Source organism: Eubalaena glacialis, chromosome 9 (genome assembly GCF_028564815.1).
Source record: "Eubalaena glacialis isolate mEubGla1 chromosome 9, mEubGla1.1.hap2.+ XY, whole genome shotgun sequence".
NCBI classification, from domain to species: Eukaryota; Metazoa; Chordata; class Mammalia; order Artiodactyla; family Balaenidae; genus Eubalaena; species Eubalaena glacialis.
Window position 1 is genome coordinate 6,085,116 of NC_083724.1, and position 13,341 is coordinate 6,098,456.

The following is a 13,341-nucleotide window of genomic DNA, read 5'->3' on the forward strand; positions in this document are numbered from 1 at the left end:
ACTAAATATTTACAATGCTTTCTTCCCTAAGAAAACATGAAGTTCTTTTCAGGGCTGCATGCTATGCATTCTGTGCTTTTTAACATGTCTCAGGGGACCTAGAACAGCGTCAGAAACGTAGTAGATGCTCAATAATTAGAAAATGAATTTGGGGGAAAAGATCCCTTCATCCATACTCCATACTCTCCCCTAAGAACACCCCAGAGAGCTCTTCTTCCAGAGGTCTATGCAATGTTAAATACGCATCTAACAATAACCACAGCTAACAGGCATAGGAGTACCTGTTTTACTTGGAGTGGAAAACCCAAAGCCTTGGGAGGCCACACTTCCTCCTCCAGCACTAAAGGTACCAGCAGGTTTCTGGTCTCCAAATGATGAGCTGGCAAATCCGCCGAACGTCTTGGCTCCACTGTTTCCAAAAAGGTTAGAGGTATCTGAAGAGATGAAGAACACGTATGAGGGAGGTCAGAGGGAGAAAAATGTCCTTATCTACTTCTCCGAACAGAGAAGGAAGGAACCTCACTAGGTGTCTGGGGAGAAGGGAATGATAGAGAAGTCGAGGATCCAAGGTCGCTGAGTGGCAGTGAGACAGAAACCTTCTTTGATTTGCGTGCATCTTGACGACAAGTTTTTAATCATTCTGGTGCTCAGGCTCAGGATTTCCTGGCGCGATTCTACAGGCACAGAACAACGGGGCCGCAGCAGGTCCCAGTGAAGAGGCTCTTCTGCAGAAAGGTACCTGCGTGCCCACAGGTATCACACACAGGTATGTCCAGCACAGGACCAACCCCGCAGCCACACACGAGACCATTTGCTTCTGAAGAACAGGGCTGGTTTTCATGGATCTCCTCGTATGAAGACCAACTTCAAATTTTGTCAAACTAGAGAAAACAAAGAGCGAATCCAAACCGAGCGCGGTGGCTTCCGGCGTTCTGCTTTTACAGTCTAGCTGGGCATGCTTGCCGCTGCCTGATCTGCGCGGAGAATGGCAGACGAAATAGGAAAAACCTTGCTGCTCCCACCTCTGATCTGACAGGAGCTAGGCATGCTCTGAAGAATGTAAGGGGCCAGCAAGACTTCCAGTCTGATTTCCTCTTTCTAAGAGGTTCAGTTAAGCCCTTGACCTTTCAGATGCTTATCTAGTGGGTCGCTCCCGCAGCTACACACTGAATCGGCTCCAAGACTTAAAGGAAAAACGGAAATGAGGGACTTTCCTGGTGGTCCAGTGGTTAAGAATCCACCTTCCAATGCAGGGGACGTAGGTTCGATCCCTGGTCGGGGAACTAAGATCCCACGTGCCACGGGGCAACTAAGCCCGTGCGCTGCCAACTACCGAGCCCGCACACTCTAGAGCCTGCGAGCCACAACTAGAGAGCCTGTGTGCTGCAAATACTGAGCCCACGCGCCACAACTAAAGAGCCCATGTGCTGCAACTACTGAGCCCGTGCACTGCAACTAGAGAGAAGCCCGCGTGCCGCAACAAAAGACCCTACATGCTGCAACGAAGATCCCGCGTGCCGCAACTAAACCCCACTGGAGCCACATAAATTAATTAAAAAAAAAAAAAAAAAGGAAGTGAACTACTAAAAACCAAGATGGGTGAGAAGTTTTTTGTTACAAGTAATGCGAATCTGACAGGCAACGTATAAACAGCCAAAGTCATATACACAGAAGTGCTTGGAGAGAGTACAAACAGCACACTAAATAACAGGAATTTTTCTTTAACCCTTTTCCGGGGGGGAGAGGGGAGGGATAACTCACATTTCCCCACCATGTTTGGATGCGTGTTTTATTAAAATGAGTTTGCACCCACAGTAAGGCAGCAAGAAGCTCTGCTGAAATGGGATCACTGCCCAAAGCCACAGGCACGGACAGGAGGCTGAAATGACATGCTCCGGGTGGCAATGGGGCATTGACTCCATGTCACCAAGCGAGGCCTACAAACACCTGCCCAGGCCAGTCTTCCCCCAAGCCCGTCAGGCGCTCACAGAGAAGGTGACGGAAAGGAGAAGAGTGGAGGGCGAATAACTCTGCAAGTCGAGCCGTCTGAAGAGGTGGTCCACCACTAGCCCGTTAGCGCCAGGGTCTCTCATCTCGCTCTGCTGCCAATCCCACCCCAGTGGGAGATGCAACTCCGTTACTACTTCCGCTTGCAATGCTCTTGATCTGCAGGCCAAGAAGTGAGGAGCCTCACCTCAGGGACACAACCACCTCAAATTTCTAGGCACCGATAACATAGAGCCTCAGACCACCACAGGGTCACTTGCTCTGTAAAACTACTGCTGACAGTTTGGGAGCCTGGTTGCGAGTAGGTCAGGCACTGAGAGCAGGAGTGGTTAACAAATTCCTTTTCACCACCTTCAAATACGGTCGCACGGGACTATATACCCTCTGGTAGAGTCTGCAAAATGCCCTCTTGAGCAGTCTGATCCTTCCCTTAGTGAGCCGGCTGAAGGTTACATCAGATTCCTCCAATGGCAGTACAAAACCAGGCTTCTCAGCCATTCCTTTTATTTGGTATTTCAAGAACACAGGACTGCAATTTTCTGACTTTGTTAGCGCTAACAAGGCAAAAATTCCAAATAGCAAACAAATTCAAGTACAAGATTAGAGGCTAGATCTCCCCTTGGAGAAATCAGAAATACAGAGATGAAATGATTTTACTGGGACAGTGTTGGAAGACAAATTCTAGAGAAGTCAGAGAACATTTAGAAGTCTTCGGGCTTCTTTATCCCTTTATCTCTTTAAGACTCCTTTGTCTTTAAGATGTTCACAGATATGACAGTGGAATAAATGAGTTGTGCAGTCAGCCCTGGCTTCGAAAACCTAATAACTGTGGGGCAAGGACCTAACCTTCCCGAGTCCCAGTTTCCTCATACATGTAATGGGACAGCCACTGTGCCCAGGCAAGGCTGCTGGGAAGATTGAATGAACTAATGTATGGAAAGCCCCTAGTCAGGCATAAGGTAGGTCCTAGAAAATAGCACTTCCCCTCCCTGTTTAACTTCCCTCCTGCCAATCATGTTTCCTATCACAATCATGTTCAATATAATAAAACAGAGCAGGTCAGCTGTAGAAAGTTAAACCCTTTTCATTTTGCAAAGATCACTAGAATCAAGCCACTCAAGTTGTAATAGTTGTCATTTGTAGTCTCAAAAGGAGCTCTGCATGTTGAAACGTTTTAGGATTTATTTAAGCTGCTCTGAAACGAAGTGGCATTAAATGATGGGATGTCTGCTTCTCTCTGTCTCTATGGCCAACAATGTGCTTCTCAGTTTTCTCCTAGTGGCTCCAAAGTAACAGTCTCTAGCTCTTGAAAATATGGTATCTTGGTTGTTGGAACAATATTTCATTGTGGAAGAGACTTCTTCACTTGTGAACTAGCCAGTAGGAAAGCTTGTCTCTGCAGAGCCATCGGATGACCTCCACTGGGGGTTCCAAGAACGGCTCACACTGGCATCCGCTTTGGGCTTCCCCCCACTGGTGCAACGTGGATCCTCCATGGTCTTTTATTTGGCAAAAACACTAGCAAAATCCAACATCAGGGTCAGACCCAATTTAAATTAAATGATACTTGATATAAATTTGATATAAACAACATCACAGAGACCAGATCCCACGTCATCCTGCAGGTCTAAAGTCACTAGACGAGAATTCAACACACACTGAGAAGGCGGTTCTCAGGAAGCCCTCATCCAGGATACCTTCCCAAGACATTCTCTTAAAGAACAGTAGTAGAAGGAGCCTTGTGGGACCAAAAATTCTCATCAAATGACTCCTTCATCCTCACACAAACATGTCTTTCAAGCCCCTGTGCAGAAAGAATGTGCTGAGAATTGTTCTCACCAGTGTCTTTAGGACAAGACTCAAGGAGGCAATAGGGCCTTACAGGTAGCAATTCACAGGACCCCCAGGGGTTAACTGTATCTGTGGTAGAGTCTCGGGGAAGAGAGAGAGAAGAAACCTTTCTAGTGTGAGCTTCTGGATACAGAACACGCCAACTCCAAGCACCAGTGTTCCTAGCTTGTCTTTCTCGATCTATGCATAGTTCCAATTACTTCTCAGGCCTAAAGAGGGCAGCTCCAGGACCAGACAGCCTGGGGCCTAAATGTCACCAAGGGAACCGCTGGCCGCCCAATCTGTGCTCAGATATCTATCTGCAGGGGAGCCTGTTCGGTGCCACGCGGAGTGATCACAAGGGCTGTCAGACGAGGTGCATGGGGAGGCGCTCCATTCCGTGGCGAGGCCAGAAGATCTCAGAAGGCAGCACGGTGGATCAGAGTTCTGCACACATGCCAGGATGAGACCCTCCTTACGCCACTTAACGGCTGTCACCACTGGAGGCCCACATTCCCACTCTGAACCTACTTCCTTATTGGTAAAATGGGGACGGCCACGTCTGAAAATACTGTTGTATTTCCGAGGTGAAAGGTGATTAGACCGCACCCACTGAACAACTGGCGCACAGCAGGTGATCAGTCAAGATGAGTTCCCTTCTGCTGACGGCTCGTGAAAGAACAGAGCATAAGGGCTGCAGGATTCCAGACAGGGAGAGATCGCTGTGCATCCTCGTGACCTTTCGGCCACGCTGCACAGAGGAAGACGTACATTCATCCTGAAAGGAACGGTAGGTTCAGAGGAGCGGGGTGTGGGGAGCAGCGTGAACCCCGGCACTGAAGCAGGGAGAAGTGAGGGGGGGTTGTGTGCGCGCAGGCGAAGGAATTCAAAGTCAGAAAAGTGTGTCAGGGCTCATGGAGGGCCCTGCATTATAGCCTAAGGAGTTGGTCTGGACTTTGTTCTATAGTTAGTGGGACATTGCTAAAGGGTTCTGAGTAGGGAGAGTGGCAAAATAAAAGAGTTTTAAGACATTCAATTTGGTACAGATTTCCAGACCACAGTGTAGGAGACAGCAGGCAGAGAGGGGAGTCTGGAGACTCCTGTGATAACCTGGATGACAATGGGGACACACCCCACAGTGACAGGGGGAAAGGAGAAGGAAAGTGCAGGGAAGGAACTGTTCGGCAGGCAGGAAAGGAGCCAGGAGCCCATCCACACAGGGCAGGAAACAGTGCTGCTCAGAGGGTCACACGCCGCAGGGCCGCCCGAGGGGAAAGAGGCCGCCCCTGTGACCTGCAGAAAACATTCTCAGTACTGTGGCGAGGCCAGGGTCCTCCCCAGGGGCCTTCCAGCTCCTTCTCCACTGTTCCTTCCTCTCATCCTGCACTTGGTCCTCAGGGCTACAGAAGCTCTTGTCCGTTTCACTAGCAAATCACGCAGTTAGTTTTAAAAAGCAAAATAATGCTAAATCTTTCCTGCATACTTTCAAATTCACTTAAACTTCCCTTAAGTGTGAAAGTAAACTGCTAGTTTACAACAGCTGACGTTTAGGAGACGAAGACCCGCAGGTGTCTGGTATCAAGAACAGATACATGTTTATTTTAAACCAGAATTAAAGAATTAGAAACAATGGTGTGCCTATGAACAACAGGTCGGGGCCGGGCGGGGGGTGTCTGTCCCCGATCTGTAGCACTGTCCAGTTACTATGGTGTAAATAACTACTCCCTGATGTCACTGAACAGGGAGCTGGGGAGAAATGTGCAAGCTGGCTCTCCTGAGCCGGTGCAGGCCAGCTCCAGCCCATCACTGAGAGAAGGCCATTTTCTGCCAGGTAAGAGCCTTGGCATTAAAGGTGAATCTGATAGGAGGAAAGAATTTTTTACAAGGATATGACACACCCACGTTTTAACAAAATAGGCTAGTAACACAATCTTGCAGACGATAATCTACCTATGGGACAAACCCACATTTCTCACTAGCATGTTTTATCAAATGCCTGTTCTGTGCTAGATGCTGTGTTTGGCACCTTATGTATGATCTAGCTGAGTTCTAGGTCTGCCACTTTCTGGCTTTGTAACTAAAAATCACCTAACCATTCTGGGCTTGTTTCTTTATTGGAAAAGGGAGACTGACACCCAAGGATCACGTTTTCAAAGTATGTGCTATGGAACCTTGCAGTTGTGTGCTGATAGCTGGGGAAAAGATGGGGAAACCACCCAGGAGTATCGCTGGCTCTTGGCCCCTGCTTCTGAATACCCTGTTTTTCTCTGTTTTATGTATCAGGATTCTGCGTAAGAGTTCATCTGCAGAAACGGCTTCCGAAAACTGTTACTAGACTTGACTTCTCAGATCCCTTCTAGGGTTCTGAATTCCTCCTAGCAGAACACAAATTTCTGATTATATAATTTCGCAAGTTTAAAGCTATGTGTGTCTTCACTGTAATCTCACCTTACATATTACTAGATGAACAGTGACATCAAAATAACTGATCTGTGACTCCAGGAGTCTCAGCAAAGAGTTTTGCTTTTTAACTACATGAGCCTTAATATCAAGGAAACATCTGTCCTGTCTATGGAGCATGAGCTCTCACATTAAGATCACGTATAGCACAACAGATGAGAGAAGCTTCTGGTAGAGCGTATTAAACAAGAGAAGCTAAGATGAAGGTGACAGGTGCCCGACTTCCCATCTCAGTCTCCACTGGCAGCAGGATATATTTTTTTAGAAGATTTAAACAAACAAATTTCTTTCATTTCCAACCACGAACAGACAGATCGACAAGGAATTAGCTGGAGAAGAAAGTGCCAGCAGAAAGATACAGCTTCATTTGAAAATAAGACAAAAATGTAAGAGATGAGAAATAATGACGGCTTCAACTTCTGTGTGACGTTTCTCTACAGTAGCTGAATGTTAAAGCAAATTCAAAGAGAGTCCAACACGAATGAACATCCGGATGCGCCTCCAAGCACCCCAGCTTGTCCTGCTGCTTTCTTTTATGCTCGTCTGCCCGCATTCATTTCAACTCATTTCAGTCCTAAGAAACAGAGCAATTTGGGCCTTGGGAGAGAAGAGGGGAGTAGCTCAATACACAGATCCTCTCTCCCTGCAGCTCTGATGTCTTTCCATGATTATATAGGACATCTCATTAGAAAACCAAAAATAAAAAACAAAATCAAAACAGATCACACTGCTTTGGGGTAGATATTTTAAATGGGCCTTCTAGACCTTTTCTTTCCTTTCTACACCTGTCACTGAAGCTTTGATAACACCATGAGGATGACAATGACATCAGGGGACCAAGAGACTGGGAAAACTTTCTTAACTTACTTGGGGTGGCCGTAGATCCAAAGCCCCCGCTGGCCGAGCTGAATGGGTTTTTGTTGGCTGCATCTTGGCTGGGTTTCCCTCCAAGGCCACTGAAGAAACCTCCCCCTCTTCCAGTGTTTCCAGACCCAAACACGCTGCCACTGGAAGAGGACGACTGCTAAAAAACAAAAGGGAGAGGAAGCAAGACAGGATGAGAGGTCACGGTAAATGGCGGGTCACATCCACGGAGGGGGGGCACTCACAGCTGTACAAGTGGAAGAAGCAAGAGAACGTTGATTAGTTCTGGTGCAGGTGCTCTAACACCCACAAAGGAAGCTGAGCTCTGGACAGGAACACTCCCTATAATCACAAGTTCTCAAGTTCTTCTATGTGCACAGTTCTCTGAAAACATCATTTATGGTAGGTGGGAGTCTTTAACAGTTCATCTGCCCTGCTGCCTGCAGTCTCTGCTGGCCATGACGCCAGGGGCAGGATAAACCAAACCCTTAAAAGCGCCCCCAAATGCGAAAGTTTAAAAACATGTCTAGGTTATGATGAGCACCAGTTATTTTGATTCCTCTAGTGTTTGGCTGACCTCATCAGCAACCGACGATAAGGGATTTACACTGTCTTTTCTCCCAATTTGCGTGCTTTTATTTCGTAATGACTTCCCCAGTACTGCAGAAATGAGCTTAAATTAGCTCCGCTGTTGAAACGATGACCGCAGCTGAATTCTGTCCAAGTTTGCAAATCTTATGCTCAGAGGATGCTGGGCACGTGCTGACAACAAAGCTGTATCAGGCACCACACACTGTATTTTTGTTTAGAAACTGGTTCTTTAAGGAAGACCAGTGCTAGATTTGAGGGACCATTAATGATTAGTTAAGTATGATATCTCCCTGGCTGATAATGTAGAATACGATGGGCCATTAGAAATGGGTCGCTGTGCACAGGAACCTTACAGGAGCCCCTGCAGAGGGGAGTGGGGGGGAACCAGAGAAGTGTACAAGTCCCTCTTCTTTCTGGCAAAATAAACCACCCACCTCAAAACAGTGAGTGAAATATCAGTAAATGAGCTAGGAAGGTAGTGCCCTTCAGAAAAGTGCCTAAAATGTAATTTACACACTCAAAAAATGGTTGCTGTTCAGTATTTTGACAATGACGATAACGAACCAATGACCGAGCACTTTCTCTGTGTGAGGCACTTTTCTACGCACTTTACAAATAATTATTTAATCCCCACAACAGTCAAACCTCTAGCAGGCTGCCCCTGAAACATGCCCCAGCACATCCCTGCTCTGAGCCCCCGCAGCGTGACTTTCTGCCTGGACCATACGACAACTTCATTGACGTTCTGCTTCCCCTACAATCTGTGTTCACACAGCAGCTAGATTAATCCTTGAAAATGGCAGTCAAAACATTTCACTCCTGCTTACAAATTCTGAAAGACACACACGACTTGGCCCCATCCATCTCTTGGCATCGTCTTCTATCACCCCCCCTGCACTTGGTACAGTCACACCAGTCTTTTGTGCCTTGGACAAGACAAGCTAATTTTTACCTGAGGGCAACGTACTTCATGTACTTGCTTGTCTCTCTCCTTTTTTTTTTTCCCCCTTTAAACTTCTTTAAAAACAACAGTAACTGTTTACTACAACCATTTAATGATGAGTAACAGCTTTTTAAAACTTGGAATGAAATCCAACCATAAGAGCACAGGCTTTGATAACTAGTAAACTGACTTTCAAAGTAACGAAGACGTGACAACTATGCATGCATGCGGAAAATAGAAAATATCAGGTTCCTTAGCTGACTTCCACGCATCAGGCTGAAACATAGGAAACTGCCAATATACGGACATTTTTGCCCTACAAGGAAAAAACCAAAACAAAAACCCCACCAAACCCAGCAATTTCAGATGGCTCAACTTATTTTTAAAAACATGATTTGAAAAGTAATGCATATCTGCAGAAATGAATAGAAGTGGGTAGCACTTCACTGAAGTGAATGTGAATCGACAGTTATTGCATCCTCAGAAGCGGGTTAGAGTATCCCATTCATTTTAACTACAATAAATAACAATAGTTTTTAAAACTTTAAATTATGGAAAATCTCAAAAGTATAGATGGAGGAGCATAATGAACCCATGTACCCATCACCCAGTTTCACCCGTTAACTCACACTCACAGAGTGTTACCTAGAGCCCCATTTTCTTCCCCTCATCCTTTATTAGTATGAAGTAAATCCCAGACATCTCACCATTTCATCCACGGATCTTCCAGTATAAAGCTCTAAAACATAAACCATAACCATAATAACATTATCGTGTCTAAAAAATTAATTCCTTTATATCATTGAATAGAGTGCTAGTGTTCAAGATCCAGCCTAATAAAATTGCCAAAAAACCCTGTGAATCTCATCCAGCCTCCAGACCCAAGCACCATTTCACAGGAAGTAACAGAGAGGACAGAGGAACAAGTTAATCGGGGGCTACACCCCGGGGATCTGCAAAGGACCAACAATCTGCTTTGTTCATCAACTGTACTATGAGGGAAAATAAAAGAGGGGCGGTCCTGGGAGGGCAATTTATAGATACAGAGGCTGAAGAGAACTATCAGCCAACCTCAGTGAGTGAACCTGACTTGATCCTGATTCAAAGAAACAAATGTAAAAACAGACATTTATGAGACTTCTTCAGAAAGGCATTTCCTGACTATCGAACCTAAATCAGCTTCCCTGATTACTGCCACATCATCCTGCTTTACTGTCTTCATAGTACTTAAATTAACTATCTGAAATGAAACTGTTTTAATAAAGACTGACACCCCTCCCCACCCCCCCAAAATGTAAGCTCTATGGACATAGCCACTTTTGTCTGTCTTACTCACTACTGAATCCCGGCATGAATGTTAAATTAATTTTCACAGTCCTGGTTCTCTACTGCCATTTTAACAACATTAAATCTTCTGATCCATAAACACAGCATGTCCTTCCATTTATTTAGATCACCTTTAATTTCTTTAAACAATGTTTCATTGTATTCAGAGCACACGTTTTGCACTTCTGTTAAATTTATTTCTAAGTATTTTACTTCTCTTCATGATATTGAAAATGAATTGTTTTCTTAATTTCAATTTCATTTTCAGACGGTTTGTTGAAAATGTACAGAAATACAATTAATTTTTATATATTGATCTTGCATCCTGCAAACTTGCTGGTCCCATTCATTAGTTCTAGTTCTGTAGTGGATTCCTTTGGGATTTCTATATACATGATCATGTTACCTGCAGATGCATAGTTTTACTTCCTCCTTGCCAATCTGGATGCCTTTATTTCATTTCTTGCCTAACTGACCTGGCTAGACACAACATATGCTCTTGAGAGCCATCCCTATGGCTGCATGCCATTAGCCGCCCTTCCCTTCTTATTGCTGAATAGTATTCCATTGTGTGAGGACGCCAGGGTCTACTATTCTCCTGCTGATGAACATCTGGACTGTTTCCAGGTTTGGGCTATCATCAACAAAGCTGCTATGAACATTCTGATAGAAATCTGTCTGTGAGTATATATTTTCATTTCTTTGGGGTGAATACCTAGGACTAGAATTGCTAAACCATAAAATCAGTGTATATTTAACTTACTGAGAAATTGCCAAATGGTTTTCCAAAGTGACCGCTCCATTTTACCTTCCCACCAACCAGCACCGCATTAAGAGATCTAGTCACTCTAGATCTTTTCCACATTTGGTCTTGTTGGTTCTTAAATTTCAGTAATCCTACAGGTATGACATAGTATCTCATGGTTTTAATCTGCATTTCTCTGATGACTAGCAATGCTGAGCAAGCTTTCATGTGCTTATTGGCCGTTTGCATAGCTCCTTTCGTAAAGTATCTGTCCAAGTATTTTGCTTATTTTAAAATTGAGGTGTCTTTATTTTTGAGTCATAGGAGTTCTTTATATGTTCTGGACAGAAGCCCTTTCATTTATGTATTATAAATATTTTCTCCCAGTCTATACCTTGCCTTTTCATTTTCATAACAAAGTCTTTTGATGAGCGTAAGTTTGTAATTTTAATGAAATCCAGTTTTTCAACTTCTTCTTTTATGGTTAGTGCTTTTTTGTGTTCTAAGAAATCTCTGTCTTCCTAATGGTTTCTTCACAGTGGCATTACTGACATTTTGGGCCACATAATTCTTTGTTTTGGAGGGCTGTAGGATGTTTAGCAGCATCCCTGGCCTCTACCCACAAGATGCCAGTAGCATCCCCCACTCATGAGGATCAAATGTGTCTCCAGACGTTGTGATTGTGAAATTCCCCCAGGGGGCAAAATCGATACCGGTTGAGAAGCACTGATTTACTCCAAGGTAGCAAAGATGTTCTTTTTGCCACAGTTGTCATATATTTAATTCCTTGTTATTAACCGCACAATACATTGTTTCTCTTTATGTCATCAATCTTTTTTCTTCAGCTGCTTTAAAAGTTTTCTTTTTGTATTTGGTTTTCAGAAGCTTAACTAGGTTGTGTCCAGGGGTGGTTTTCTGAGGTTCACAGAGTGTCTTGGATTTGTGGATTCCTGTTCTTCAACAAATTTGAAAAAGCCTGGCCATTGTCTCTTCAAAAAAATTTTTTCTCACCAATTCTGTCTCCTCTCATTTTGGGACTCTGATTGCATTATGTTGAATTGCCTGATACTGTTGCACAGGTCACTGATGTTCTGTCCAATTTTTTTTCAGTCTCTCGGAGCTTCATTTTAGGTAATTTCTACTGACATATTTTCAAGTTCACTGTTCTTCTGTAGTATTCACTCTGCTGTTTAATCTAATTGTTTTTTATTTTGGATATTAGATTTAAACTTCAGATACAGACTGACTTTCTATTTGTTTTTGTAATTCCCATTTCTCTTCTGAGATTCCTTATTCAACCATTATTTTATTTTCCTGTAAATCCTTGAGCACAAGTTATTATAAAGTCTCTGCCTGTTAGTTCTAATACTGGATCATCTGTAGGTTATTTTTTGCTGATTTCTAAAGTATGACCGTAGGTCCCCCTTTTCATTTTGCTTCTTCGTATGTTACATAATTTTTTTTGTTTGTTAGGTATACTGGACTTTATACAGAGGAACGGTGGTGTGGTGACTGAGGAATGCTAGCGTTTTCCCCAGAGAGAGAGAGACCACTCTCGTCTGTGTCCTAAAGTGAGGAGGCAATTATTCAGATTTCACTAAGTGTCCAGTTGATCGGGAACTGGTTCACAGATTTAGACCGAACTCACCTCTCGTTAGCCAAACACTGTCTTTGCTTAGGGTTTAGGTTATTTGTCGTATAAGTGTTGGAGCCTGGAGCCAGGAGGCAGTTAGGCTGCAGTGCTACCTTTGGATTCAACAGTTTCAGGGAACAGGAGGTTGCTAGACTGCAAGTTCTTTCTGCTTTACTTTCTTTCTCTCAGCAAAATTGGGGGAGAGGTGAACAGAGGATTTTTATACTGAACTTGCAAGTCTTTCAGACTCCAATTTGTTGCTGTTGTTTTTTTAAAAGCAGCTTTACTGGGATATAATTCATATACCACACAACTCACTGATTTAAAGTATAAAATTCAGGACTTCCCTGGTGGCACAATGGTTAAGAATCCACCTGCCAATGCAGGGGACATGGGTACGATCCCTGGTCCAGGAAGATCCCACATGCCACGGAGCAACTAAGCCCGTGCGCCACAACTACTGAGCCTGCGCTCTAGAGTCCGCGAGCCACAACTGCTGAAGCCCGCGCGCCTAGAGCCCATGCTCCTCAACAAGAGAAGCCACCGCAATTAGAGGCCCACGCACCACAACGAAGAGTGGTCCCTGCTCGCCTCAGCTAGAGAAAGCCCGCGTGTGGCAACAAAGACCCAACACAGCCAAAAATAAATAAATAAAAAATAAATAAATTTATAAAGTATAAAATTCAATGGTTTTGGTATATTACATCTTTAAGTTTTAAAAAGTGTGGTAAAATATGTATGACATAAAACTTGCCCTTTTAATCATCTTTTAGTATACAATTGAGTGGCATTAATTATATTCACAATGTTGTGCAACAACTACCACTATTTCCAAAATTTTTCATCACCAAAACCGAAATTCTGTAACCATTAAACAAGAACTCCCTGGTCCCTCCTCCCCCCCAGTTCCTGGTAGGCTCTAATCTACTTCCCAGCTCTATG

General features: G+C 44.1%; 1 protein-coding gene across 3 annotated transcripts in view; it reads right to left on the minus strand.

Moving 5' to 3' along the window:
* Positions 1 to 13,341, minus strand: part of NUP214 (nucleoporin 214) — a 99,157-nt gene that overhangs the window by 9,156 nt on the left and 76,660 nt on the right. For 2 of the 3 annotated variants that reach the window (XM_061199747.1, XM_061199745.1), the window contains exons 31-32: positions 7,165 to 7,321; positions 282 to 434 (exon numbers count right to left, since the gene is read on the minus strand). In XM_061199747.1, the coding sequence (XP_061055730.1) occupies positions 282 to 434; positions 7,165 to 7,321 (310 nt within the window). The remainder of the gene's footprint in view (positions 1 to 281; positions 435 to 7,164; positions 7,322 to 13,341) is intronic. The other variant, XM_061199748.1, reaches the window with a different exon arrangement.